The following is a 26,841-nucleotide window of genomic DNA, read 5'->3' as shown; positions in this document are numbered from 1 at the left end:
TAAAAGATGAAAGAAAGTGGAAGGAAAAAGATACAGCATGCAAACAGTAAGCTTGTGAAGGCTGGAGTGGCTATGCTATTTATTAGATAAAGTATACTTCAGGTCAAAGACCATTACCAGAGATAAAGATAGATACTTGATAATGATAAAAGGATCAATACGCCAGGAAAATATAATAATTATAAATGTGTAATAACAGAGCTTAGAGTCTAATCATAGAACTTCAGAATATGTGGAACAAAAATTGACAGAATTAAAATGAGAAATATACAATTCTACAGTCATAGCTGGAGATTTTTAAAAAAGCCCTCAACAATTGATAGAACAATAGACCAAAAAAATCAACAGACATACATTATATGAACAATACCATCAGCCGTCTTAGCCTAATTGGAATTTATAAAACTCTATACCACAAAAGCAGGATACACACTCTTTTCAAATACACTTGATGTGTTCACCCGTGGACTATATGCTGGGCCGTAAAACAACTCTCAATAAATTTGAAAGGACTGAGGTCTCATAGAACATGCCCTCTGACCACAGTGAAATTAAGTTAGATATCAATGACCATAAGATACCTAGAAAATCCCCAAACATTTGGAAATTAAGCAATGTAGTTCTAACTAATCCATAGATCAGAGAAGCAAAAACAAGGGAAATTAGAATGATAATGAAAATGTCCAGTGGTTAGCGGAATGCAGTTAAAGCAGTGATTAGGGTGAAGTTTACAGCTCTAAATATTTGTAATAGAAAATAGGAAAGGTCTATATACTCCTTACACTGTATCCTGGAATGCTGACTTGCATCCCCAGATTTATGGCCTGGTGGATCAGAAAAGTCTTAGTACATGTTGGGAGGTCTCATGGCGTCCCACGGACAGGTGCTCAGGCTCCACCAGGGTCGTTGTAAGCCAGAGACTGCTTTTCAAGTAGTGGCCAGTTGTTTACAGGTGGGATCAGAGCCCGACTTCAGAATTCTGGGCACCTGTGCTGTGAGTCCTCGATTGGATTGCCAGAGGTATATAAGATTCCTGTCACCAACTACTTCCAGAGCCATTGGGTCTGCGGGATGATCAGGTCAGCTGGTAACTCAGCTTGCACTGCAAACCGGACCTACTATAGAACCCCTTTTGGAGTCAGGCTGCTCTTTAAGTTTAAAATTTCTGATAAATGAGTCAGAGCAGCATGCCCAAATGTAGTACATGTAGCCTCCAAACCCAAAGAGGGCCGCAAAACTGTCTGACTCTTTCTTTGAGGTAAGTGGTACACAGTGTGTTATCTTGTTTCCTGCCTTAATTTTTATTTATTTAGTTCAGAAAAGCAAAAGACTTGCCTTGCAAAGAGGTCTGTGAGACACTTTAGATTTGGGGAAGACTGACTCACCAACTGAAAAATACAACCTGTATTTAAAAGATTTTTTTAAAGTTGTCTTAGTATGAGCTGCTGTAACAGTGGGCCCCACGAGCCCCACGAGGCCCTGACCCACAGGCACCTCCATCAGAAGAAGCGCCCGCGAAGGTCAGCCTTCGCTCCATCTTGGAAGCCGCCCTGGGAAGCTTTCCCTTGTCTAGTTCTCTCCCTCTCCTAGCACAGTGTCTGGAACACACTTAGCACTTAAAGAACAGGGGAAATTAACAACACGAATTCATTTAATGAAAAAAAGCATGTGCTAATGTTTCGTATGGATTACCAGCACTTTATTTATGCAGGTCCCATGACAATTTCCATTTTAAAGTGAAGAAGTAAGTTCAGAGAAATTAAGCGACTTCCAAGGTCACAAAGCTGTGAACTGTCTTGTCATTGCCCGAAAAACGTCGGAGCAACGCACGCAGAAAATGCCAGAAGGCAGGCAGCGCAGAAGACCGGCGGGCTCCTGGAAGCCTAGGGGGGCCGCAGTCTGCGCGGTCAGTCGTTTTCACGCTGGGTTGCCAGTCGGCTCTGTTTCCGCTAAGCACCGGCCGGAAGTGTTCCTGTCGGTCGCATTTCTAAAGCGCGCTACCGGAAGTTTCCTTCCGCGGCTTTGCGGGAGTAGGGGAGCTGCCGGGCCGCCGCTGGGCGCTCTAGTTGCAGAGGCGCTAGGGCTTAGGTGGCAGCTGGAACCGCGGCGGGACCCAGGCGGCGGGACACTGGCCGGGCGCCCACCCGATCTAGGCCGCTCTTGCCCTCGCGGGCCCCCTCTTCGCCCCGCCCCCACGAGGCACTGAAGTGGCTCCGCCCCCTGCTCTGAGCCTGGTCCCTCCTCTGCCGCTGACCCTTGGCTTCGGAACCGCGCCCCCATCTCTCAGGCGCGATGGCTACGGGCGCAGATGTGAGGGACATTCTAGAACTCGGGGGTCCAGAGGGGGATGCAGCCTCCGGGACCATCAGCAAGAAGGACATTATCAATCCGGACAAGGTAGCAGGGGCGCCTGAGAACGCTGAGCAGCGGGAGGGAAGTGGTGGGGAGGAGTGACAACCGAAGAGAGCTGGGGGAGATGGTGAGGTGCCACACTTCTAGCGAGATGGGCGGTAAAAGACGTGACATAACGGGATAGAGAATGTGTGTCGCCTTACTGACATGGGATGGAGGAGGTGGGGCACCCGTGGGAAATGGTGGGGACCAAGAGGGTGTGACACTTGCAAGAGATGAGAGGACTTAGAGAGTGTGGCACTCGTTATATTGGGGGTGCGGGGGGGCATTAAGTCGGCGTGACATGCTGAGAGATGCTGGAAAAGTATCTTTTGCTCTCGCTGGTCGCGACTAGCCAGGTGAGGTGGGTTGAGGAGGGAATGACCTGCTCAGACCCAGGCGCCCCTTGAGTGGATTTCTGTGCTTTCCTTGTGTGTCATTTTGTTTCGTTGTGTGTATGTGTGTCATTGTACCTGTAGGTGCTGGTTTGTTCAGGGTTTGACCTGGGCTAAAGAAATTTCAGGGAAGGGAGACTAGGCTGTGGTTCCTCTCCTGTGGTTTCCCTCCCCAGAAAAAGTCCAAGAAATCCTCGGAGACACTGACCTTCAAGAGGCCGGAGGGCATGCACCGGGAAGTCTATGCACTGCTGTACTCTGACAAGAAGCAAGTATTAGAATCCCAGATCCTGCAGGCTCTGGTCTCTGACCAGCCTGCATGTCCCTGACTCCTTTTCCCAGGCAGTTTTCTCCCCACTCCCCTGCTCAGCCAGGGCCCCCATTGCTTATTAAATGCAGTAGCTGGGATCTCTCACTCCAGGACCTGCCCTCCTTGCTCTAGGGTAGCTCAGCAGCCTGGGTGCAAGGGCTCTGTGCATACCTTGTGGCTCTAATCTCTCACCACCTTAAACCGTGCTGCCAGGGATGCTCCCCCGCTGCTCCCCAGTGACACTGGTCAAGGCTACCGCACGGTGAAGGCCAAGTTGGGCTCCAAGAAGGTGCGGCCCTGGAAGTGGATGCCATTCACCAACCCTGCCCGCAAGGACGGAGCCATGTTCTTCCACTGGCGACGAGCAGCTGAGGAGGGCAAGGACTACCCCTTCGCCAGGTTCAATAAGGTGAGCTCCCACCATCTGGACATAGGCCAGCGTTGCGCACCTACTCTGAGCCCCTTGCACGGGCTCTCCAGCCTCCTAGTTGGCTCTGGAGGCACCCTCAGGCCGGCCTTTGTCTCCGCCATGGTTACCCACTGAGTCCGTGGGGCACATACCTGCAGGACAGGACTCTGGGTCTTCTGTGCTCGTGGGAACCTGTCTTTTGGACCTGGTCTGGTTTTTGGTGTGCTGTCTCGGCCCTTCAGTCGTCCCTGTTCTTCAGAGCTGTGTCCTGGGTGCTTTCCTCTTCTCATTCTCCTTTCCTCCTAGAGCGTCTCATTTACCCTGCGACCTCAGTCCCCTCCGTGTGCCCTTAACCCAGCTTAGCATCTCCAGTCCAGAGCAGTGGTTCCCCTGCAGCCAATCCTTTGCTTCCATCTCTCCCCGAAGGCCCCACAGGTACTTCAGAACCAGTGGATACCCTTGAGGAGAACTCCTAATCCTCCCTCTGTTCCCTGCCTCTAAATCTATTCCCCACATCAGTGAACCGCACCGCCATTCAGCCAGTTGCCCAAACCAGAAACTTGGGGATCATCCTTGACTTGGCGTCGCCCTCAGCTCTCAGATTATTTCAGTCAACAGTGGGACAGAGAAGGGGGCAGATAGATAACACACATGCAGGCAAACAAATGGGGTTCTTCCAGGTAAGAGCCATCCGTAAAATGAGACCAGACTATGAAATGAGACAGAGGGTGAGCTTATAAGTGCGGGGGAGGCCTCATGTGGATAGGGTGGGCAGAGAGGGCCTCTCTGAGAAGCTGGTGTGTGAGCTAGAACTCAGTGACACAGCTAGTCCTTGAGCCCTGCTGACGCTGTTTCTATCGTAAGTCACATCTGCCTGTGCTCTTCATCCTCCGTGCCAGCACCCACTCCACGCAGAATTAGCTCTGCTCTGGATTACCGAGGCTCAGAGGGAGCGAGCAGGGCCTTCCCCAGACTCACGCAGCTGGTGAGCAGCAGAGCTGGGCCGGGCCAGGATTTCCTAGACTGTCGTTGAAGCTACTACATGATACCACCTGGCAGGCCCTGCAGCTTGGATTAGCCTAGTCTCTGAGCCTGAGAGTACGAGGGCTTGAACCCAGGACTCCCAAGTCTGACTTCGTTCCCCTTAGCCCAGTACATCCATCTGCACCTGGACCCCTCCCCTGGACGGCTCGCCGGCTTCTCAGGCCCCGTGCGTCAAGGTGTGACCCCTCATTCTTCCCCAGGCCCCAAGCTGTCCCGAGGCCCTTCAGGTCCCCTGCAGGGCGAGGCTGGAGACCTGAGACTGAGAAGGGAGAACCGAGAGGAGGGAAGGCATTTGAGGCCGGGGAGGGACAGTTTGAGGTGGAGACAAAAGCATGTTCGTTTTGTATTTAGTAAATACTGCTCCGCGCCAAGTCAGCCCAGGCGTTGAGGACACAAAAATGAATCAGACGCAATATTTGTCCTCCAGAAACTCTCCGTGTTGTTGGGGAGCTGGGAGGAGGCGAGGCAGTTATGGTTTGGTGGGGTACATGCCATATTGGGAAGGACCAGAGGTCATGGAACCTTCCAGGAGAAGTTAGAACTTGAGTCCCCCCCTTTTTTTTTTTTTTTAAGTGTAGTTGATTTTCAGTGTTTCGTTAGTGTCTGGTGAACTGCAGTGATTCAATTATATATTTTCTTTTCCTTGATAGATGATTATGAGATAGTGAATCTATGTACCGTTGATCTGTCAATGGACGTTTAGGTTGCTTCTGCATCCTGGCTGTTGTAAATGGTGCTGCTGTGGACATTGGGATGTATGTATCTTTTGGGATTAGATTTCCTGCGGATATATGTCCAGGCGTGGGACTGCTGGGTCATTTAGTATTGAGTTGAGTTTTGAAGGATGTCCTCGCGTGATAGCAGGAAGGGCGTGCAGAGACTTGTTCGGGGAGAGGGGACAGAGCGAGCAGAGGCATAAGTGAAAAACCAGCCACATGTATGGGCTGCTGCAGGCATTTCCCTGTTGATGCAGCTTAAGCCCAAGGTAGGAATTGGTGGGAGATGAGGCCCGAAAGGTCAGCCGCCAGGCCGATGTCGCTGGGCGGCCCCTGGCAGGTCTTGAGCGCCGTCAGGATCAGAGCTGAGCCTCGGGAAGATGGGGGTGACCCCGGGCGGAGAATGAGGTCTAGGGTGAGGGAACTGACCAGCTCCATCCAAACACTGCTCGTTCCTGCTTTCAGTCCGTGGCTCTCCCGCCGCTCTTGCTCAAGCCAGAAACACTGGAGTTGCCCATGACGGCGTCTTCCCCCACCTCACTGCCAGGTGCCAGGTCCTCTGAGGTTTCATCTGAAGCCTCTCAGGTCCGTGCCCTTCCTCTGCCTTCCGCTGGGGCTGCTTAGCCCCCTTCACCTCCCACCTGGACTCTTCCTATGTTTTAATTTTTTATGCCACACCTGCAGCATATGGAAGTTCCCCAGCCAGGGATCGAATCCAAGCCCCAGGGGCAACAAGGCCAGATCCTGAACCCACTGCACGGGCCCAGGGATTGGACTTGCGCATCCACAGCAAGCCAAGCCACTGCAGTCGGATTCTCAACGCACTGTGCCTCAGAGGGAACTCCCCACCTGGATTATTTCTTCAGTCTGCCAGCTGGTCTCCCAGCGGGTTTTAGCCCGTCTTCCTTAGCGTCAGGGTGGTCTCCCAACAATGACTTACAGAGGATGAGTCCCTCCTCTCTTTCAGCACTAACCTGGTTGTGGCCTCCCTTTGCCCTCGGGATGAACTCAGGCTCCTTGCTGGGCACACAAGGCCTGCAGCACCTCGCTGCTGCTGCGGGCTCGCCAGGCTCCCCAGGCCTCTCCCGGTCTTGCCCTCGTCTTATTTCCCTGACATGTCCCTGCTGCCACCTGCACACATCAGGCTATTTCTCTCTCATCGCTCTGTGTATGTGCCCCTTCTGCCCAGGGGTTTTTCCACCACCTCCCTCACCAGTTTTCTTCTAGTTCGGACTGAACCAGGCCTCACCCACTTCTTCGCTGACAAGCCTTATCCTCAGGCTGGGTCAGATGCCACTCCTCACACCCTGGCACACCGTCGGCATCAAGGTCACTGCACTGTACTAAGTGGGTTTTTCAGCTGGACTGCGAGCTCTGCGGAGGCAAGGCCCCTGTTCATCTTATTCGGCATCGTGTCCCCAGCATGGGGCGAGTGGGCCCTTGATGGGTATTTGGTGAATGAGTGACCACCTCCCTTGCTTGACCATGAACTTCCTGAGAACAGGACTGGCCATACAGTTCCTCAGTATATTAATTAAAGGGAATTGAAATGCATTAACCAATTGGAAAGAGATCAGAAGGGTGAGAAGATATCTAGATGGAAAGATGGGGAAATGGGAAGGCAGTTCAGGCAAAGGCTGAAAGGGAGGCCCTGGTCCATTCTGGTAACTGGTAGTCGTTTGGCTGGAACTTAGGGCCCATGAAGCACAGTGGCTGCGGACAGAGGCTGGGTCATTCAGCCGTGTTTACTGATGGATGCAGTAATTCTCTGGTAGCTCTCGTGCGCAGGTCCTGCACTGAGCCCTGAGGGTGGGCAGTGAGCCAGGCAGTCCTTCCTCTTGAGGAGTCTGCGAATTGTCCCGAAGGCGCTTTCGTCGTCGAGTCGCAGGGAGCCTTTGGGGGTTCACACGGGATGGCTGGGTGACGTGATCGGCTGTGTGTTCTAGAACACTGCCTCTCAAGTCATCTGATGAAGGACATACTTTTAAAAATGTCCCTTTCATCAGGGACTAATAAAGATAGGAAAGTTATTTAGAAAAGACAAACAGAGGCCCGCTTTCTTCATGTTAGATTTGGTGGCGTATGGTTGCTGCGAAATTGTTAAGATAAAAGTTCTAAATCTTACTCTCGGTCTCTCTACTTACCGAAGACCATGGATAAGTTGCACCAGCCCTGCTGCAAAGGCTGTCCTTCAAGTAGCCGTGTTCAGAGAAACCCCATCTTGGCTGCAGATGGAGAATTGCTTGGAGGGGATTCAGTGCAAGCGAGAGGCCAGCGGGGCGGCTGTCTCTCGCGGCGGTGGCGGTCTGGACGGGCCGGGGCGTTACAGGTGCAGAATCGGGGGGTAGAAGCCACAGATTCGGGACGGGGAGGAGTCAAGGGTAACGGTAGGAATTAAAGAGGCCTCCTCGGTTTCTGGCCTGGGCGACAGTGCCAGTGGCTGAGATCTGGACAGGAGGAGATAGACGTCTGAGGGAGGGTGCTGAACTCCGTACTGAGCATATTCAGATTCGGCTTTTTTTTTTTTTTTTTTTTAATTGAGGTATAATTAGTATATGTCATACATATATTAGCTTCAGGTTACAATGTAATGGTTCAGTATTTGTGTACAGCACGAAATGATGACCCCAGTAAGTCTAGTTAACATCTGTCCCCTGAACACGTTAGGTTTGAGGTGTGTGCGGGACCTCTGGTAGAGGTCCAAGAGGCAGCGGAAATACAGGGTTTTGAGAGCAGGGTTCAGGGCCGATGTGGTCTTCGATTTAGAAACTTCCCTGGTCCAGCCTAGTCTCATCTCCTTCCTGTGGTCTCTGACAGGCGCAGCTGGGGTGCCTGTGTTGGGAGTTGGATTCAGGTGCCTTTTCTATAGAGAGGTGACCTCGGTCCACTCTCGGGGAGCTGCAAGTCTCACTGTCACCACTGGGTGGCAGGAGTGCTTCAGACAAGTGTTCCATGACTAGGGCTCCTGGGCCTTTTTCCACCGGCCCTGCTCCAGTTAACCTCTGGACGCCACAGAAGCGCTTACACATGGCCCCTCACCTGAACCGTGGGCTCAGAAGCCCGTGTCCTGGTACAGGGGCTCGGGAGCGGAGGGCCTGGTGACGTTGGTCCTGGGTGGACCCAGAGGCAGGCAGGTGTCCTGGAGTTCTTTTCTCCTTCTGGAAACATCGCCTCCAGGTGCCCTGGACCGGGTCCCAGGCAGCGGATGTGCTTTCGCCCTGCCCAGGATGGGCAGGAAACAGGAGGGGCTGTGGTCACAGGGGCGGGAGCCTGCTGGACGTGCCGTGACGCGGGCGCGTCCCCCGTGCCTCCCTGCCTGCAGACGGTGCAGGTGCCCGTGTACTCGGAGCAGGAGTACCAGCTCTACCTTCACGACGACGCCTGGACGAAGGCGGAAACCGACCACCTCTTTGACCTCAGCCGCCGCTTCGACCTGCGCTTTGTCGTCATCCATGACCGGTACGACCACCAGCAGTTCAAGGTGTGTGCCCAGCCCCCGGGCCCGGCGGGCCCACCGCCTTCATGCTGTCCTTGCCACACGCCTCTGAGCGTTCATCCCCCCAGCCCACGTCTTTACCCTCAGAAACGCTCTGTGGAGGACCTGAAGGAGCGGTACTACCACATCTGTGCCAAGCTCGCCAACGTGAGGGCCGTGCCAGGCACAGACCTCAAGATACCGGTGTTTGATGCTGGGCACGAGCGACGGCGGAAGGAACAGCTGGAGCGTCTCTATAATCGGACCCCGGAGCAGGTGAGCCGCCGCTCTCCTCCACGCCCTCTGCCCCGTCCCCCGGGTCCCCTCCCCCTCCGTGCCCGTGCCTTCCCCCCTCCCTGCCCTCCATGGCCCCCCGTCTCCCTGTCCACCCCCGCTGGCCCAGGTGGCGGAGGAGGAGTACCTGCTGCAGGAGCTGCGCAAGATTGAGGCCCGGAAGAAGGAGCGGGAGAAGCGCAGCCAGGACCTGCAGAAGCTGATTACGGCAGCGGACACCACTGCTGAGCAGCGGCGGACGGAACGCAAGGCCCCCAAGAAGAAGCTCCCCCAGAAAAAGGAGGCCGAGAAGCCGGTGTGGACACTAAGTCAGCCCCGCTCAGGGCGGAGGGCTGGAGAGCACGCGGGGCCGGCGGGGGGCTGGGACCCACGCGGCTCGTGCTGTGACAGCCTGGTCTCCATAACACCTTCTCCCCCAGGCCGTTCCCGAGACCGCAGGCATCAAGTTTCCAGACTTCAAGTCTGCAGGTGTCACCCTGCGGAGCCAGCGGGTACGTGAGTGGCCGCCTTCCCTGGTGTGGGCCCTGGGCTCTGCAGGCCGTGGGGCTGGCGCACAGGGACCCCAGGGGGATGCCAGGCGGGGCTCAGAGCCTTCACTCTGTCCTGCTCACTGGCTCTTGGCGTCTGTGACCCAGAGCTGCCTCCAGGGGTCAGCTGCTCCGCCCTCCTCCCGCTGAAGGGGCCCTGCGGTCCCCTTCGTTCTGAACTGCCTGAGGGGGAGAGGGCTGAGCTGCTTGGGTCATTGCAGATGAAGCTGCCAAGCTCTGTGGGACAGAAGAAGATCAAGGCCCTGGAACAGATGCTGCTGGAGCTGGGCGTGGGTGAGTGCGGGGGCTGGGCCCCACGGGAGGGGTCCACCCTAGCATGTGGCTGAAGGCGGGGTGGCGGGCAGTTCCCGCCGTCCGTGTCCCCAGACCCCAGCTCTGCCCTGTGCCGTCCTCCCGCCCACCTGCAGAGCTGAGCCCGACGCCCACGGAGGAGCTGGTGCACATGTTCAACGAGCTGCGGAGCGACCTGGTGCTGCTCTACGAGCTCAAGCAGGCCTGCGCCAACTGCGAGTACGAGCTCCAGATGCTGCGGCACCGGCACGAGGCGCTGGCCCGGGCTGGCGTGCTCGGGGGCCCTGCCACGCCGGCCTCGGGCCCGACCCCCACCCCGGCCGAGCCAGTGGTGCCTGAAGCCGGTCTCGGCCCCGACCCCAGCAAGGACAGCATCATCGATGTGGTGGGCGCGCCCCTCACGCCCAACTCGGTAAGCGGCTGGACAGAGCGGCAGAGCACGAGCCGGCCGCTGGGGAGCCCGCCCCCGTGCATGCAGGTCCCCCCGCCCCGCCCCGGAAACAGGAATCCGCACGGGGGAGGGGGGGGTGCAAAGACGGGAGGGGGCGGCCATCACCTAACGCACTGACCGTGCAGCACACGCAGCCGGCCTGAGCCTGGCCTCGGAGGCCACTGAGCCCAGCCCTCTGTCTCCGCAGAGGAAGCGACGGGAGTCGGCCTCCAGCTCCTCTTCTGTGAAGAAAGCCAAGAAGCCCTGAGAGGCCACACCGGGTGGGGTGCTGCTGTGTAAATAGAGCTGCTGAGCCGGACTGGGCTGCTTGCCTTTCCTTCCCTCCCCTCCCAACGCCCCTGGCTGGGAGGGTGGGCAGGAGGGCGTCTCCGTTCTCAGGCCGTTGGGGCGGCACGGGGGCTTGACTGCATTGAGGCCCTTGGCAGCCCTTTAACCACCGTCCGCTTCTGTGCAAACCCCCGTGTCTGGGTACACCTGTGGTTCCGCCCGCGAGATGTTCACACACAGCGGGGACCTCAGATGCTGCTTCCGACAGCCTCGTGCCCAGTGCCCGTGGCCCTGGGTGTGATCAGGGAGGGTCCCAAACGTGTTTCCGTGCCCACCCGCTCGGGCCCTGAGCACAGAGCAGCCTGGCACACACTCTCACCCCGGCACAGCCAGACAGCATCGGGCACAGCACCGCCTGGTCCGCGCGCACACACCCACGCACACCCAGGGCCTCGTTTCCCCGACTTTATTCAGTGGCACGTTCACAGCGGGGATGGGGGGAGACACAAGGTAGGGCCTGATCTGTCCTGGAGCCCTGGGGGCACCACACACCATGCACTACAGGTGGGAGGGGGCACAGGGGGGCTCGGCGGCCCCAGCAGAAGCCTGTGTACCAGGGAGGAGGCGGTGAGGAAGAGGCCCCCCCAGCCCAGGCCCACAATGGGAGGCGCTAATTCTGGGCTGAGGTTGAGGGGTGGGGGTGGGGGGCACAAAGTGTCTGCTCCCGAGGGGCCGCGTGGCCAGGCCGGACCCAGGGCGCAAGCCCGCAGGGCAGGCTGGGGGACACTCTGGCCGTAGAGCTGTGCCACTCCCTTTGCCCCTCTGGTGAGGGAGAGGAGGGTTTTGGGCTGGGCCAAGCAGCTACCCTGTCCTGCCCCATCCCGCCCTCGGCCAGTCAGAAGGGCTTCGACGTCTGCTTGAAGATGAAGCCTCGGTAGGCGAGCGTCTTCATGATGTTGGCGATGTTCTTGCAGTCATCTGCAGAGAGGGGAGGGCGACACTTAGCCGGGCCCCACACCCTCGGGCCCACAGGTGCTCCTCCGCGGGTGGGGGAGGCGGCAGGTCGGGGTCGGGGGCCACGGGCTCCAACCCAGGGGCTCCCGGCCCCGGGGGGGGGGGGGGGGGGGGGGGGGGCGGGGCAGCCTCTCCAGCCTCGGGTCGGGCCGGGTCGGGCTGGGCCGGCAGGAAGCCTGGGCTCAGTGCTCCGCAGTCCCATAACTCATGCTGGAAATTGGCCGGCGTGTCCCGCCCCGGCCCCGGCGGTGATGTATGGGCGCCGTCGCAGTAAGAAAAAGGCAGAGTAAATGTGTAATTTCTCCCTTGACGGCCCCCAGCCGCTGGGCGATCCTTCTTGCTGCCGCCGCGTGGGGACGGCCCGACCGCCACACTCCGTCTTCCCGCCACCCGCCTTGATGTCTCCATTTCATTACTGTGCGGCCATTCATCACGCCCACGGCCAGGGTGACTTTGCCTGCACGTGCGTGTGTGTGTGTGTGTGTGTGGGAGACGTGGCCCAGGTCTCGGCACGCCCGGGCCGGGGCCCCAGCCCCTGTGCAGCCCAGGTCAGTGGACGGGGGCCAGGTCCGTGGTCCTCTCTCATGAGGCCCCGGCCAGCAGCCGTCCTTCTACCAGACCCGCCGGTGCAGCGCAGCTGCAGGCCGGCCTCTCCCACCTGGACAGGCCCAGCGTGGGTGCTGGTCAGGCTTCTGCCCGTCTCTGCCTGCCAGCCCCCGTCACAGCGGCTTCTCCCCTACTGAGTCCCACACGCGAGGCACTGGAACAGGCTACCCCGGGGGCCTCGGCGTCTTGGTCCTGGGCCGGGACGCCCTTCCCCCGCCCCTCCCTCGCCCCTCTCCCACTGCCCACAGATGCGCCCGGGCCGCAACAAGGACCTCCGCCGCCTCCGCCTTCATGGGGTCGGTGCTGCTGGGATTGCAGAGGTGTCGCACGTCAAAGTCGTCATCGGGTGTGGGGGGGTAGGGAGGTCAAAGGTGGGGTCAGGAGGCCCCTGCACCTGTCAAGCACCAACCCCTTCCGCTGAGCTCCCAGCCTGCCCTTGCCAGGACCTTAGACTAAGAAAGGGGACCCACCAGAGCCAGGAAAAGACTGGGAGTGGGAGGCGTCTGGCCAGGCCAGGGCCTGTACCACCAGCCAGGTGCCAGTTCTGCAGACCTGCGCAGGGCAAACACAGGGGCCCGTCCCTCAGAGCTCAGTGTGAGTGTGGCCATGCTGGACGTGGGCAGGGATGGGACCCAGGACCCAGGGACGCCCTGTTCCTCCAGGCACTGGGGAAGCCACGAGGGCTGGTTCGAGGCAGAAGAGTGGGAAGACAGATGGGTGGGTCGTGGCGGCCATGGCAACTCCAGACGTGACCCATCCCCGTGGTTTATGGGCCGGACACGCGCCCCGCTCAGCTGAGGCCCTGTCATTTGTCTCCCTTAGTGTGAATGCCTGTGCTGTGGGGGGAGCGGGTGGAGGGAGGGGCTGTGACAGGAGGAACTAGGCAGTTGACAGGGAGGGGAAGGGGGCGGGAATGGTTTGCAGGAGGGGTGGGTGAGGGGGTGGGCCAGGAAGGGCCCCCGCGTGGGGAAGGTTTACGACAGGGTCCAGAGGCTGCGATGGCACCGCTGAGAGGGCTACGATAGGGTTCATTTTCTTCCCAAGTCAGTCTGGCCTTGCCAGGGCACCTCCCGTCCCTCCCGTCTCTGGCACTCGGGGGACCACGGCCACTGTGCATATTAAGAATAAGTCCCTCGTTATCTGCAATTACCCGGCGGCCACACACCTCATTTCTTCCAGCAGAAAAGAAAATTAGTTTTCTATTGACTTCATCTGGCTCCTCCCTCATCGCTGGACAAATCGCTCAATCTGCCTCCCTGGCCCAAGTGACTGTGCCCTGCCCCTCCCCCCCAGGCCACCAGCCAGCCAGCGCGAAGGCTCTGAGCTCCCCCCTGTGCCTGGTCCACGTGCCCCAGTCTCGCCCGGATCTCCCCCCACACACACACCTGATGGCTTCACCCACATCCTGAGCTCCGAGACCGCAGGTCCAAATGCCTCTGGGACACCGCTTCCTGGATTTCCACATGAACCCAAAACGTCCCGGAACGAGCTCCTTTGCTCCCCTAAGCTTCTCCGCTCCCCTGTGCTCTCCACCCCAAAAATGTCCCCAAAGAAACCTGATTCAAGCTTGACATCCGCCCGCTCCCCCACTCCCATCAAGCATGAACCGCAGGTCTTCTTCTGCCTCATCGTCTACTTCCCTTCGTTCTGGCAGCCACCTCCCAGCCCAGAGCCCATCACCTCCTTCTCTGGTAACAGAAGCTGGTCCTCCTCCTTCTCCCTTTAATTCACTCTCTTAGAGCCAAAGGGATCTTTCGCACACAGATCTGATCACATTCGCTTCTCTGTAAACCCTTCCGCGGCTCCCCTGCCCTCAGTTTCAAGTCTGCACGCTCTTTAGTAGGACTTCAGGGTAAGGGCCCTGCAAAAACAGACCCCGCCATCTCGCGTCTGGCCCCCGCCACTCTACCTCCCACCCTCGGATTTCAACCTCAAGGCACCCCTCACTGCCTTCTGCAAATGACAGTGTAGGTTTTGGAGTCAGAAAGCTCAACTTCGCCCACTAGCTGTGTGCCCTGCAGCAAGTGCTGTGCTTCTCTGAGCTTCGGCTTCACTGGGGGTGACAATGGACGCTACCTCGGTGTCACTGGGAGGGCTGAACGGGGGATACACTCACATGTCTGCACAGGTTCTGTTTGGAATGCCTCTCCTCTTCCTGAAGGGGAGGCAAGGATGCTAGTTTTCTCACGACCCAGTGGCGAGAAAGTGCATGCGTGCAATCACGGCATTGATGACGTAGGGGCCAGCACACTTGAGGAAACCACCTGTCGCTCGTGTCACAAACTGACCACGGACCCTGCCTACGGGGGATTCTGCAGTCTAACTTGTTGGAACTGGTCCACTACAATGAAGAGAAACCCAGACTGGGGAAGTCACTTGTTCCAGCTCACCCAGCAAGTCAGGTGTACGGCAGCTCTGGGCTTCCCGCCTTGGAAGCCAACCCGAGTCAGTGCAAGCTGCTCATCAGTACAGACGAATCTGGGCTCTTGGTGGACTAGACGTTCAGAGGGAGCACAAAGTCCTCTGCTTGAAGCCTGGGTCAGCAGCCCCGCCGTGTGGCCCCTCACGGTAACGATGCCAGTCTGAGGCTGTTCTGGGGGAGAGGGCAGGAAGCACAGCCCTGTGCCCACAACACAGCCTTCCCCACGTCCGAGTTCTAGGAGACGCATCTGTTTTAAGTCCCCTCAGGGTCATCCACTCGTGACGAGATGAGCCTCCTCTTTTTAGAGCGAGAGCGTATTCGGCACGTTGGCATTCACTCCTGACGTTGTTACACCGCCAAGCCTGTGACGGGATGGGGGCAGCCGTGTGAACCCCCGAGAGAGCTGAGTGGGGCCAGCACCTGACAGAGGAGGAGCTTGGTGGCTGGGCCCAAGGGTAGTCAAAGATCTGCTTGGCAAAGCAGCTGCTAGTGGGAGAGGGGCTCAGGTCGCTTAGGACAGCCGGTGAGGACTCACAGAGGACAGCCACCCGAGGCTGACAGGCTCCACTTGGCTGCTCGGGTCTGGAGCTGAACAGTGGAGGACGGGAGGCAGAGCCGGGCCAGGGCTGGCCCAGAACTAGGCCAGTGGCCGCAGAGATGGAGGTGGAGATACACTGATGATGTGGAGAAGGGGATGAGGCAAGGGACTTCTAGGAAATGGGATGAGCAGGACTTAATGAGGGGATTGCGAGACGGAGGAGGGATGAGTTTAGGACCCAGTGGCACTCACTGGGGCAGGCAAAGCAGCGAAGGTGCAGGTTTGGGCCCGTGGTGAACTTAGCTTCAGATGGGCTGTCTGGGGATTCCCACGGGACCTCTAAACTTTTCAGGTGTTTCCTTCCTAGCTTCTGGGCTTAAACAGGCCTTCCCTGTCCCAGTATTGTGAGAAAACCATCATGTATTTTCTCCTAATACTTCATTTTTATATTTAACTTTTTTTTTCCCCCCTCAGGGCCGCACTCATGGCATAAGGAAGTTCCCAGGCTAGGGGTCAATCTGGAGCTGCGGCTGCCGGCCACAGCCACAGCCACGCAAGATCTGAGCCATATCTGCGACCTACACCACAGCTCACAGCAATGCCGGATCCTTAACCCACTGAGTGGAGCCAGGGATCGAACCCGCATCCTCATGGATACTAGCTGGGTTCGTTACTGCTGAGCCGCAGTGGGAACTCCCATATTTAGCGTTTTAATCTGTCTGGAATTTATTTTTGTGATTTGTAGGTGGGGAGAAGTAGATCTGACCGTTCTCCCCGTACTGGGTGGCCAGCTGCCCTATCCCACTGACTGAACTGTCCATACCTGCCCTACACTTCTGAAATGGTGCCTCTGTCACACACGCAATTCCCACATGTGGATCTGCTGGAGCCAGGAAAGAGCCCGAACATGAGATGGTCAAAGAGGCAAACCAGACTCAGGGGACATCGGAGCAGCAGGGTGACAAGCCGCTGACCCTCTAAGGCTATGAGGCAGCGTGGCCTAAAGGAAGACTCAAACGCAACCTGCCTAAAACGTCAACATGGCTAATCAGAGATCTCCGGGAGCTGGTGAGGAACCACGGAACGGGGACCGCAAAGGGGGCAGAGAGGACATCGCGAGAGCCGGGAGCCACGGCAGGGAGAGAGCGAGCAGAACCTGGGCGTGTCGACTCTCTAGAGCCTCCTCTCCTCTCCACCTCTGTCTGTCTGTCTGTCGGGACATCGCGGCAGCAGCGTGCCTGAGTACCGAGGGCCACGGGGACTGCCAGACCAAGGATGGTCCCAGCCCCACGTGGGACGTACTTACACTAAAAGAGTATTTGCTGTTCATCTGAAATTCGAATTTAACTGACGCTAAATCTGCAACTCTGTGCTGGGGGCCAGCATCTCAAGTGACAACTGGGTGCCATTCAGGGCACAACAAACGGGAACCCAGGAGACAGGGAGCCACGGCAGAGAGCTTAGGACTGAACCAGCAGAGGGCCCGGTATAGCCTCAGATTCCGGGTTCGAATCCAAACTCCATCGCTTAGTAGCCGTGTGAACCAAGCAAACTGCTGTCCTTTACTTAACCTCTCCGTGTTTTGGATTCTTCTTCTCTAAAATGGGAATAATAATGATAATTAGAGCAACTACTTCCCTCAAAGGGGTGTTAAAAAGATGAAATGAGTTTTTATTTGTTAAGTGCTTAAAACAGTGGCTGGGTGAGTTGTTATTAGTATGGCGTTGGTGGTGTGAGTCCGGTGATATATAATAATACACTTATTCCCACAGAAATAGCCTGACCGCCCCCGATCCCCTGTTCCTCGTCTCAGGCACGGCCCCCACCATCGCCTGACCCCCCCAGCCAGACACAGATACTCTTCTCCCCACCGACTGGGCTCCCACAGCTCCCTCCCCCGCCCCAGACAGGGCCCTCACAGCCTCAACTCCAAAGGGACCCCTTCTCCCAGCCCCTCCCCGCGGCCCTCCTCCACCCCACCGAGGTGCCTGGAGGTGCCACAGGGCTGATGGTGAAGGATGGCGCTGGTTCCACAATAAGGAGAAAAGGCAATTTCATCTTGATTAGCAGGCGATTTCTCTCTCCGTAATAAGCGCGCTCCAAATAATTAGCGTGTTTTACGTAATAATGAAATTACAGAAATGCAGTCCACTTATTCAAACAACTCACCATTACCATATTTTTAAATATTAGACTTAATTAGAGTTTATCACTTCAGAGAAGTATGCGGACGGAAGATGTTTTTAAAAAAATCCTCATAAAGTGTTTATTAAGCGCTGGTAAAGCTGGGATAATGATGTGTTTGGAAATTAAGGCAATCAAACACTTACCGCCGCTCCTGGAGGCCGGGCATGGAAATGAGGCCATTACACGCCCATTACCCGCCAGCTCGCAGCCACTTGGGGGGCGGGGAGAGGATGCGCCTGGCCGAGAGGGCACAGTGCCCGGAAATGCCTGTGCCAACAGCCCACAACAGCGTGACCAGTAAGCAGCGCTTCATTTCCATGACGTGTGGCCACCAGGAGCCCAACTCAGACTTGGCCAGGCAAGTGGCCAGAGGGGTCCCAACTGCCAAAGACGGCACCCGAGCCTCACGCAGCTCCCGCCTCCCGGGCTGGGCGGGCCACGTCAGCTCTGCGCACACCCCAGTGCAGGTGTGGACAGGAGCCGGGCTGGGCGGCCAGGGAGCTCAGTGACAAGAGGCGGTGGCTGAGGAGGATGCAGGCCCGGATGTCCGCTCTCGACTCTGGGCCGCACAGGAAGGGGGAGCTAGCGCAGTGGAGAAGGGCCTAGGAGGCAGCTGCGGGACGGAGCTGGGGGGCCAGGCTTGGGAACACACCTGGGGACAGACCCAGATTGGGGAGAGCGGGTGAGAAGGGTGGCGGGGCAGGGGCTGGGGCTCCAGGCCCCATTTATCCTGGTGAATAACTAATTCCAGAATTTACAGTGCTGGGTTTTTGTTCTGCGGCCATTTATATCTGCGAGGGGAGGAAATGAAGAGGCAGCGCGGACGCCACATCTTTCTGTGTTATTGCTTGTCTGCCATTTGCAAATCATTATTAATTGTGGGCCCTGGTGGCGGCCGGGCGGGGGCCGGGCTGGGCACATCCACATAGCTCTTCATCAAGGACCCCAGCCGCTGCCCCAGAGAGCCAATTACCCCGCCCTGATTGGGATCAGATAAAGAGGGAATTTTTACAAATTAGGGAATAAATAGAATTTCCACACAGGGCGCGGGCAGGACCTGAGAGGCTGTAATGAAAAACCATCCGTCACCATCAGCGCGGGCTGGGCACGAAGCCCCGGCACTCCCTCCCCTTGCGGGCCCGCCCTCATGCTCGGGGCCCGGGCGCACAGGTCTAAGGGCACCCCAACCCCTCCAAGGCCCAGGAGCAGGGAGAAGAGTGCCAGGGGGAGCGTGTACTCCCTCCGGGTCCCAGCTCTAACGCCGTCCAGAGGGCTGCCTCTCCCTGCCTGTCCGCCTCCCCCGGGGGCGCCTCGACAGGGAGGAGACTGAGGCAGCCCAGAGAAAGGCCAGAGCTGGGGACCACAGGGCAAAGACCGCCTCCACGCCCCTCCAGCCATGGCAGCCCTGGGGCAGAGCCCCGGGCGAGGACCACTCACTCGGGCTCCCATTAGCGCTCCTCCCCTTGGATCATTAAATATGTATATCTTATTACACGCCTTGTTAGAGTATCGAGCTCTATTGACTGATGATAAATCCTGAGCCTCGTCCTGGCCATAAATTTATCTGGAGATGATGAAGACTCAATAATCTAGTCAGGCAGATAATATCATCGGGCCTTAAAAAAGATCATTACATTATATGTCAGAATTAAAAGTGAAATACGCCGTAGGAACAGGGCGGCTGCTCTGGCCGTTACAGCGGGTGCCCGCCACCCCCCCACGCATCCTCAGCCAGGTAGAAGGGCCGAGGAGCCCTGCCCTCCTCTTGGCCCTGGGACACCACAGCTGGAAGAGCCAGATAACCTAAGGCCAAGTGAAGAGGACCTGACCTGGGAGCGGGGAGGGAAGGGGAGGCTACTGAGGGCAGCCACCTCTGCCCCAACCAAGCTCCCGCCGTACCCCATGCCCAGGGGGCTCCCGAGGGACTGTCTTCGTGGGGTCCTTGAGTGGTTCCAGTGGGAAGGTGACAAGGCTTCACCCCGTCCCAGAATGGCCTGACCCATCGGGGCAGGTTCTTTCCAGATGGACACTGCGATGCAGAGGTTAGGCTACTTGTCTGTGCACCCCGGGCACCCGTGACCTGGGCTCACACCCCTGTGCCGGCAGCCTACCCGAGGCCTCGCTTGTGAACACGTGCCGTCGCTCCAGACCACGGCCGCCTCCTTCCCCAGAGCCCTGCCTGGCACAGCCTCCACAGCCTGTCTTCTGAGAACCCGGCCACCAGGCCCCAACGACCGTCTCCCTTGTATCTCGTCTTCCACCTTGTCAGCATCCTCCACTGCGCTTCCTCTGAAGCATTAAATCCAAATATCCCTAGTTCCTGACAATAACAGGCCTCTTCTTTCATCTCACCAGACCCTCGAAACCATGTGTGCCCCTCGTCTCTCCGTGTCTTTGCCTTTCCCCAGCCCACTCTGACTGCTCACCCAACGGCCACTCCCTCTCTGCCGACCTGGCAGAGGCCGCTGCTTCCCCCCCGCCCCGACCACGGGGCACCTCTGTGGTCTGGGCTGTCTGGGGACATCCTACCCCCTTGCCAGCCATGGGTTTAGGAGCAGCCAAGCACTCTGGCTCCTGGGATATGAGGGTAAAGTTTGCCGAAAGACCTTCAAGGAAAATTTCTTCAGTCTTAAGAGAAGCATGAGGGGGGAAGAGTCTTTCACATTCTGCTGGATGTTTTCGCGTCTGCCCACAACGGCTGGGACCGCGGGAGCCATCTTCCGACCTCGAGGGGAGTTAGGCTGTGAAGAACATGCTGAAGGTCAAAGAGAAGAAAAACGGAGAAGAATCTGGGCCCTTGATGACATTGCTGAGAGGCTGAACCGACCAGCCCTGGGATCACCGTGCCTCTTCTGCGAGGTAAGAAATCCTCCTCTTATTTGAGATTCACATCGGTTTTTTTCTTATCGCCGAGAGCGTACTGACTGACCCAGAATGTAGAGGCAGGAAAGAGAACAGGACAGAACAAGCGGAGGGAGGGCACAGGGCAACAAGGACACTCTCTCGGGCTGGGAAGCTGGGAACCCTGGCCAGGCTCTCAGAAACATTTGCTCACCTTGTTTCCTGCTGTATCTCAGGACCCGGGGCCCCCTTACGAAAAAGGCTAAGAGTCAAGTTGCCACAGGAACCCAGGTGAAAACAAAGGGAGGAAGATACAACCTTTACTAAAAAGGGATTTTGATGTCTGTGACGTGCAAAGCAAGGTGACTTTTTAAAAGTCCCACAGCAACACAAAGTCATGAGACTCAAGGCTTCTCCTCTCTCCCTTGCTCTTCTTAGTATGTTGCTTCCAATTTCCAGGTTATCTCCTGGTCTAACATGGCTGCTGGAGCGCCAATCATCACATCCACATTTTAGGAAAGAGGAAGAAGGAAAAAGCAAGACTAACGTGCATTCTGGCTGAGTCACGGCCCTTTTCCCTTGTTCCTGGAGGTCTCGCACACTTTTCTTTTTATCTCATTAGCCAGAGCTCAGGGACGTAACCATATTTAGCTGTATAAGAAACTAAAAAAAGCAGTCTTTCAACTCTTTTAACTGGATACACCCTGGTACCCTACTCATCCAGGGGCCCCGTTCAGTGGAGAAGGTCAGTGGCTACTGGGTACACAGCAAACAGCTTCTGTCCTAGCAACATAACCAGCACACCCCACTCTGGAGCTTGGAATCCATGGCTCACCATCTCGGGCCTTTCTTGCCAAGAGTTTCAACGCCCTCGCTCCCTTTTCCTCTCATCACCCCTGCCTGGAAATAACCAAACTCTCCTTCTCTGTGTCTGCATCTAGGCTGAGTGTGACCAGAGAGGAAAAATCGCCCCCTTACAGATTCATGTGACTCATCGAATCAGTCATCAACCTCAGCTGGGTGTCTACAACCACCCAGTCTCCCATGTTCCCGGATCAGTGTGCATATGCTCTCCTGCCCTTTCTGACTACTGATCGTTTAAAATTTCCTCCACTTTCCACAAATCTCAACCTGATCCCCCATTATCGCCCAGGACCCCCTCACCCACACAACCCCGTCTCCGACTTCACTGGGCCAGTCCTGGCCCCTCATCCTGACACAAGAGAGGACCCACCCTAAGGTCACTTCTGAAGCCCATCCCCCTCCCCCTCCCCCGGCTTCTTTTCAGGGGCTTTATGTTATGAGTAACCCCCTCTCTCTGAGATACAGCTCCAACTGCTGCTTCTGTGCTGCTGCCTTCACGAAAGCATGTCAGTATATCAAATCTCTCCCATCTTTAAACACAAGCTCCCTTTAACTCCTCTTCCCGTGTGGCTAGGACCCTTTCACGGTCAAACTTCCGAGTCGTCAGCATCTCAGGTCTCATTGCCCGCCCTGTGACCTGATCCCCCATCAGCGCCTTACAGGCTGTTTTCTCTAACGATCTGTATGGCCTCATGGGGCTGCAGTCCAGTGGAAGCCTTTCAGGTTTAGAGCGACCCAGTGGACCGACTCCCGCCTTGAACCTCCTTCCTCCGTCTCAGTAGCACCACCTCTTCCCCAGCGCTCTCCTCCAGCTTCTCTGTACGTACCTGCTTTCTCTCCCCACGACCCCTAAGAGGTAGGTGTTGCTCAGAGCATCATTAGCCCTCTTCCCTTTCACTCTCTGCATTCCGCCCCGGCAAACGTACCCACCCCTTAGCCCTATTTCACCATGTATTTTCCAACAGTTTCTAAACCTGTCTTCCGACGGCACCATCCTGATCCAGCGTCCCACCCGCTCTCATCCAGGAGACATTCGTGCCCCTGCCAATCGCCCCCATGGTGTCCTTCTAAGCCACAAATCTGGTCTTTTCACTCCCTGTTTAAAACCCTTCAATGATCCTGGAACAGAAAAAAGACACTAGCGAAAACACAGGTGAAACTGAACTCAGGCCCTGAGTTAACAGGAAGTACCTGTGGCAACGGTGCTGACAGCTGTGCTGTGGCCGGTAAGATGCTACCATGAGGAAAAGCTGGGTAAGAGACACGCAGAACCTCTTCTGCAAATGTGAAATTACTTCCAAGGAAAAAGTTTAAGAGTTAATAATAACTAAAACAATAGACGACCCCCCCCCCCCACCACCACCTCCAGAAGTGCCTCACTGTCTCAGGAGAGCATCCAAACCCCCCACCTTAGGGTCCAGGGATGTGCCCAGGTGGCCCTCCCCAGCCTCGTCCGCCCCAAGCTCCAGCTGGACCGCAGAGTTCAGGCCCCTCCTCCTGCCTGGGAAGCTCCTCCCCCACGTCTCAGCTGGAGCACCTGCCCTGCGACAGTTGCCTGAGGCCCCTACCTGCACCCCTCACTGGCATTAGGAATCCTGCTACGGGTTCCCACAGTGCCCAGGGTTCCATCTGGCGACTGCCTCTGTCATCCGCCAGCTCGACCACAGACCCCTCCACGTTAGCTCCCAAAGGCCCTCGGGAAATATGGGTTAAGTGGCAGAAAGGAAAGGACTGGAGGAAAAGGAGGCGGGGGGACGGGAGGGGGAGAGATCACAGGTTGAGCCCACTCCAGCCCTGACATCTGCCAGCCGAACGAACCCAGACGGACGCAGGCCCTGGGAAGCAGGCACGGTCCTTCCCCAGGTCCCAGTGTGCCGGGGGCTTCGGCCCCTTCCCCGCCTCCAGTCCTTCCTGGTACCTCGACTCCTCCAAGACCTGCTGCACTGCGAGACCAGCTGGGACCTGAGCTCTTGGCAGCCTGGCCGGCCTGTCCCGGACCAGGGCTTCTGGGGGTGAAAGTAGCGGTGTGGGGGCGCTGCAGTCCCGGCCAACGATGTGCCCTGGAGAGGGGCCTGGCTGTGCCTGGGCACTCGGGGAGGGGGCCTACCCTCCCCCAGCCCAGTCCCACCTGGTAAATATTTCATCCTCAGGCTGCTCAGCTAGTCCCTGTTAATTTCAACGCCGCCGCCTCGCTGGGCTCAGCTCCCAATGCATTATTTATCCCTTTGTTTGTTTGTCGCTAACAGGTGGGCCCCAGCGGAGGCGCTGACTGGGGACAAGCCCATTCCATCGCAGCGTGGCTGTGAATTAATCATGAGGACTAATGGGAACCACCTCAGCTCCGGGCACTTCCCCAGCCCCTCCCCCTGCCCTGGCACCTAGAGGTGGGCCGGGGCCATCTCAACTCAATTTAACTCAATTCAAAACAACACATTTTATTTGCTTCCTGCCTACGGGAGTCAGACACCACACTATGCTTTGGGACATAAGTTCCTGCCCTCAGGGAACTTACCATCTAGTGGGGGAGGGAGGCACCAAACAAGTTGTTTCTTAATGAGGACTGCGTGGAATGCTCCAGAGGGGGAGTGCACAGGGGAGGGACCTGCCCAAGGCTAGGAGTGGGGGAAATTTCACTCCGAAGGACCAGCAGGAGGTTCTTAGGCCAAGGGGCGGGAATGGGGGACTCCCACGGAAAATAAAGCCACATGGGAGCCCTGAGGCGACAGAAGGCACGGCAGGTTCCAGAAAATGTGGGAGGCGTTGTGCTGCAGTGCAGGGGATGCGAGGAGAATGGCCTGAAAAGGGGCAGGGGACTGCCCCTATGCCAACAAGGCCCAGCCTGCTCTCCCTAAATGACCAGCTTTGGTCCCCACGGATGAGCACAGAGACAGGCGGATTATCCTGGACGCCCTGATACCCCTGCTGATTTGAGCGGCATCTGATTTCGTGGCCTGGTGCCTCTGGTGCCCAACAGACCGTCAGGATCACGGAGCTTCAACTGCACAGATGAGGAGGCCAGGTGAGCACTTGGCCTGGAGGTTTCTGAGGGGCCGGGGGCGGGGGGGGGTGCTCCCGGCACCCTGAGGCTTAGGTGTGCCCACAGCAGGCCAGGGCTGGGGACACTGACTGGCTCTGGCCACGAGTTGAGACTACTCCAGCCCTGACATCTGCCACCCGAACCCCAGACAGGCCCAGGCCCTGAAAAGCAGGCACGGTCCTTCCCCAGATCCCAATGTGCCAGGGGCTTGGGCCCCTTCCCCGCCTCCACTCCTTCCTCCCAGCAAGGAACCTGCCTCACCTCTGAACACCCAGCACTGGGCGGGGCCCCCAGACGACCCCAGCAAAAACCTTCCAAATGAGTGACCACACAAAAGCCAATGCCCCACCATCTCCCACAAAGCTCTTTCCCCAGCCACTCCCTCCCAACTTTTCCAAAGACTTAGATATAGACAAGCGAGCCACCCTGTGCTCAGGGTTTCAGAGTACTTTCGGAGTAAGCCTGAGAAAGAGGAGCCGTCATCAACTCCATTTCAAGGATGAAGAAGCGGAGGCCCCGGGCGGTGGACAACTTGCCCAGGACCACGCAACCTTAAGTAACCGACAATAACCAGAATGAGGTCAGCCTGGCTCCAGCATATCCACAGGTCTGCCCCCTCTGTGGGCACTTCCGCAGGGATCTCCTTTGGTGACTCTGGGGACTCTAGTTCTCGAGAACAACCCTGAAAGGCACCCTGTTTATGGGCAGAGGCCTCCTCGGGCACATACACAGGCAGGGATTGGTAATTCTACTCAATGCGGTCGCTTTGAAAACCCCTATGTCTCCAGGCTCTCCGTGTATCATGGTGTCAAGTCCTGCAGCAAGAGCGTCCATCCGCACCTCCTGATGCCATGGTCTATGTGCCCACCCGCTTGACCCACCCATGTGCCTGTCTGCGGCTGGCCCTTGCTCTGGCAGCACCACCCCGCCCTGTGAGAAGGCTCAGGCTCGCGTACCTGCTTGGCCCAGGCGAGCCCCGGCCTTCTGTCTAGTCCGACGGCGGGCCCCACCCCTGCTCCCAAAGGCCTCCTCTGCCCGACCGACCGGATCTCTGTTCTCTTGGAGCTAGGCAGCCAGCATGGAGGCAGCCTCGATAACTCGCTAACGTGCTGCCCATGCTGTTCTTAAAAATTTATGACTGTGCAACATGAAAAATCCGGCTGAGGCGCCGTCATTAGCGGCGCTGCCTCCCTCCCCCACCAGAGCCGCCCTCGTAAATTGAGATTTATGGCTGCAGCAGGGGGGCGGGGGCGTGTGCAGGCGGTGAGGATGCGGCGGGGGAGACAGGGAGAGACCGACGAGGCAATGGTGGGGCCGGGGGCTCCCCCCTGCGGCAGCTCCAGTTCATCGCAGTCTACGGAGATAGCCATCAAAGAGTTGGCCGGGGTGTCAGCCTAGAGGGGATGCGGGTATCCGTCTACTCGCGGGACGGCAGGGGGAGGAGCCTATCCTCTGCCAATCACTGGCTCCTCTAGGGGTAGGACCAGATCCTGAGGTCCAGGTGCCGACCAAGGGCCTCTCAGTAGGATGACTTGGGGAGGGGGAAGGCTGGACCTAGGCTGGAGCTATCACCCTTGCTGAGGTCACAGGGCTTCCCCCCACCCCCCCGCCCCCGCCCCAGCCCCGCGTCAGCTTCTCCCACCTGGAGCTCCAGGGGGCTGTGACTGTGGCATCCCAACCGGAGAAGTGAAGGGGAGGGAGGGAGGGAGGGAGAGAGGAGGAGGCCGAGGAGCGTCCCTTTCCTTTCTCTGGGAAGAAGGGCCAGTGGAGTTAAAGGCAGCAGTGCCAGGGCTGGTTCAGTGACAGAGCCTCCCCGGACAGAGGCCAGGCTGGGGCTGGAGAGGAGAGGCGGTGATCCCACAAGCCTGCCCCCTCCCCTCCAAGCCCTCCCGATTACCTCCCCTCCGCCTCCCCTGCTCACTTAGCCCTGTCAGCCAGGCCATTATGAAATTGGGGTTTCATTTACAGACTAATTAAACATTACAGCTTGTTCACAATTACAACGCGGGGATGAGGGAGTAACTAATTACGGAAGAAATGAGCTAACATTTATCTCTGCTCCCACCCTCCCTCTCCCCACTGCCCCCCCCCCCCCCACCTGGCTTCCTCCCACTCTCTGGCCAGCACCAGCTCTCAAGGCTTCTTCCCTAGGATGGGGGGCTGGACGGGCCCAATACCCACTCACCTAGATACATGGGTGGACTCCTGTTCTCAGCCACCCTAGCGGAGGGGCTTAGCTCCCAGGGCCCTGCCCCCTGAGAGAGTCTGTACTTTTGTGCAAGAACCTGTGATGGTACATGTGGCCAGGGCACAGGGCGGGGGGGGGGGGGGGGAAGGCTTCTGCTTTGGTGCATGAGTGTGACAGCACTGCGGGACCATGTGGCTCTATGTGTCTTCATCTTGCGGGGGAAGGTTTTGCTGTGACTGCTGCAGACAACCGTTTGTGTGATGGGGTATGAGCGACCCACGCCTGACCCCCAAACTCCCAGGCAGAAGAGAAAAGAATCCGGCTGCAGGTGACGATGGTCTAAATGGGCCTGGGATGAGGCCCTGGCAGCCCCGGGATCAAATCCTCACTGGGCGGCCTCATTCACGCCCTCAGAAGCAGGAGAGGTAGCAGGGCTACCCTGCCCCAGGGCTCAGCTCGTCGCTTTCCTCAGGCTGGCCTGGGCTTTGGGCCAGATGCCCTCCTGGGGCCCAAGGAGCCTCCTGGAGGCCTAGGGTGCCCCCTGTGGGCAGGA

General features: G+C 57.6%; 2 protein-coding genes across 18 annotated transcripts in view; one reads left to right on the top strand and one right to left on the bottom strand.

The window, feature by feature from the left end:
* The first annotated feature begins 1,989 nt into the window (after nucleotides 1-1,989).
* Nucleotides 1,990-10,622, top strand: DMAP1 (DNA methyltransferase 1 associated protein 1). Of its 2 annotated transcripts, none has more exons than XM_047789306.1 (10): nucleotides 1,990-2,397; nucleotides 2,963-3,054; nucleotides 3,310-3,505; nucleotides 8,588-8,746; nucleotides 8,849-9,016; nucleotides 9,144-9,329; nucleotides 9,454-9,525; nucleotides 9,783-9,855; nucleotides 9,990-10,285; nucleotides 10,512-10,622. In XM_047789306.1, exons 1-10 carry the CDS (start codon nucleotides 2,293-2,295, stop codon nucleotides 10,569-10,571), a joined length of 1,407 nt encoding a protein of 468 aa, XP_047645262.1. In that variant the 5' UTR covers nucleotides 1,990-2,292; the 3' UTR covers nucleotides 10,572-10,622. The 2 variants fall into 2 exon arrangements, with proteins under 2 accessions (XP_047645262.1, XP_047645263.1); XM_047789307.1 differs by having other exon boundaries at nucleotides 2,361-2,397; nucleotides 2,871-3,054.
* A 420-nt stretch (nucleotides 10,623-11,042) lies between these two features.
* Nucleotides 11,043-26,841, bottom strand: part of ERI3 (ERI1 exoribonuclease family member 3) — a 124,876-nt gene continuing 109,077 nt past the window's right edge. For all 16 annotated transcript variants that reach the window (XM_047789323.1, XM_047789326.1, XM_047789327.1 and 13 more), the window contains one exon: nucleotides 11,043-11,569. In XM_047789323.1, the coding sequence (XP_047645279.1) occupies nucleotides 11,487-11,569 (83 nt within the window). In that variant the 3' untranslated portion in view covers nucleotides 11,043-11,486. The remainder of the gene's footprint in view (nucleotides 11,570-26,841) is intronic.

This window comes from Phacochoerus africanus, chromosome 8 (genome assembly GCF_016906955.1).
Source record: "Phacochoerus africanus isolate WHEZ1 chromosome 8, ROS_Pafr_v1, whole genome shotgun sequence".
NCBI classification, from domain to species: domain Eukaryota; kingdom Metazoa; phylum Chordata; class Mammalia; order Artiodactyla; family Suidae; genus Phacochoerus; species Phacochoerus africanus.
The sequence above is the reverse complement of the archived record's forward strand: the minus strand, read 5'-3'. Positions and strand labels throughout refer to the sequence as shown.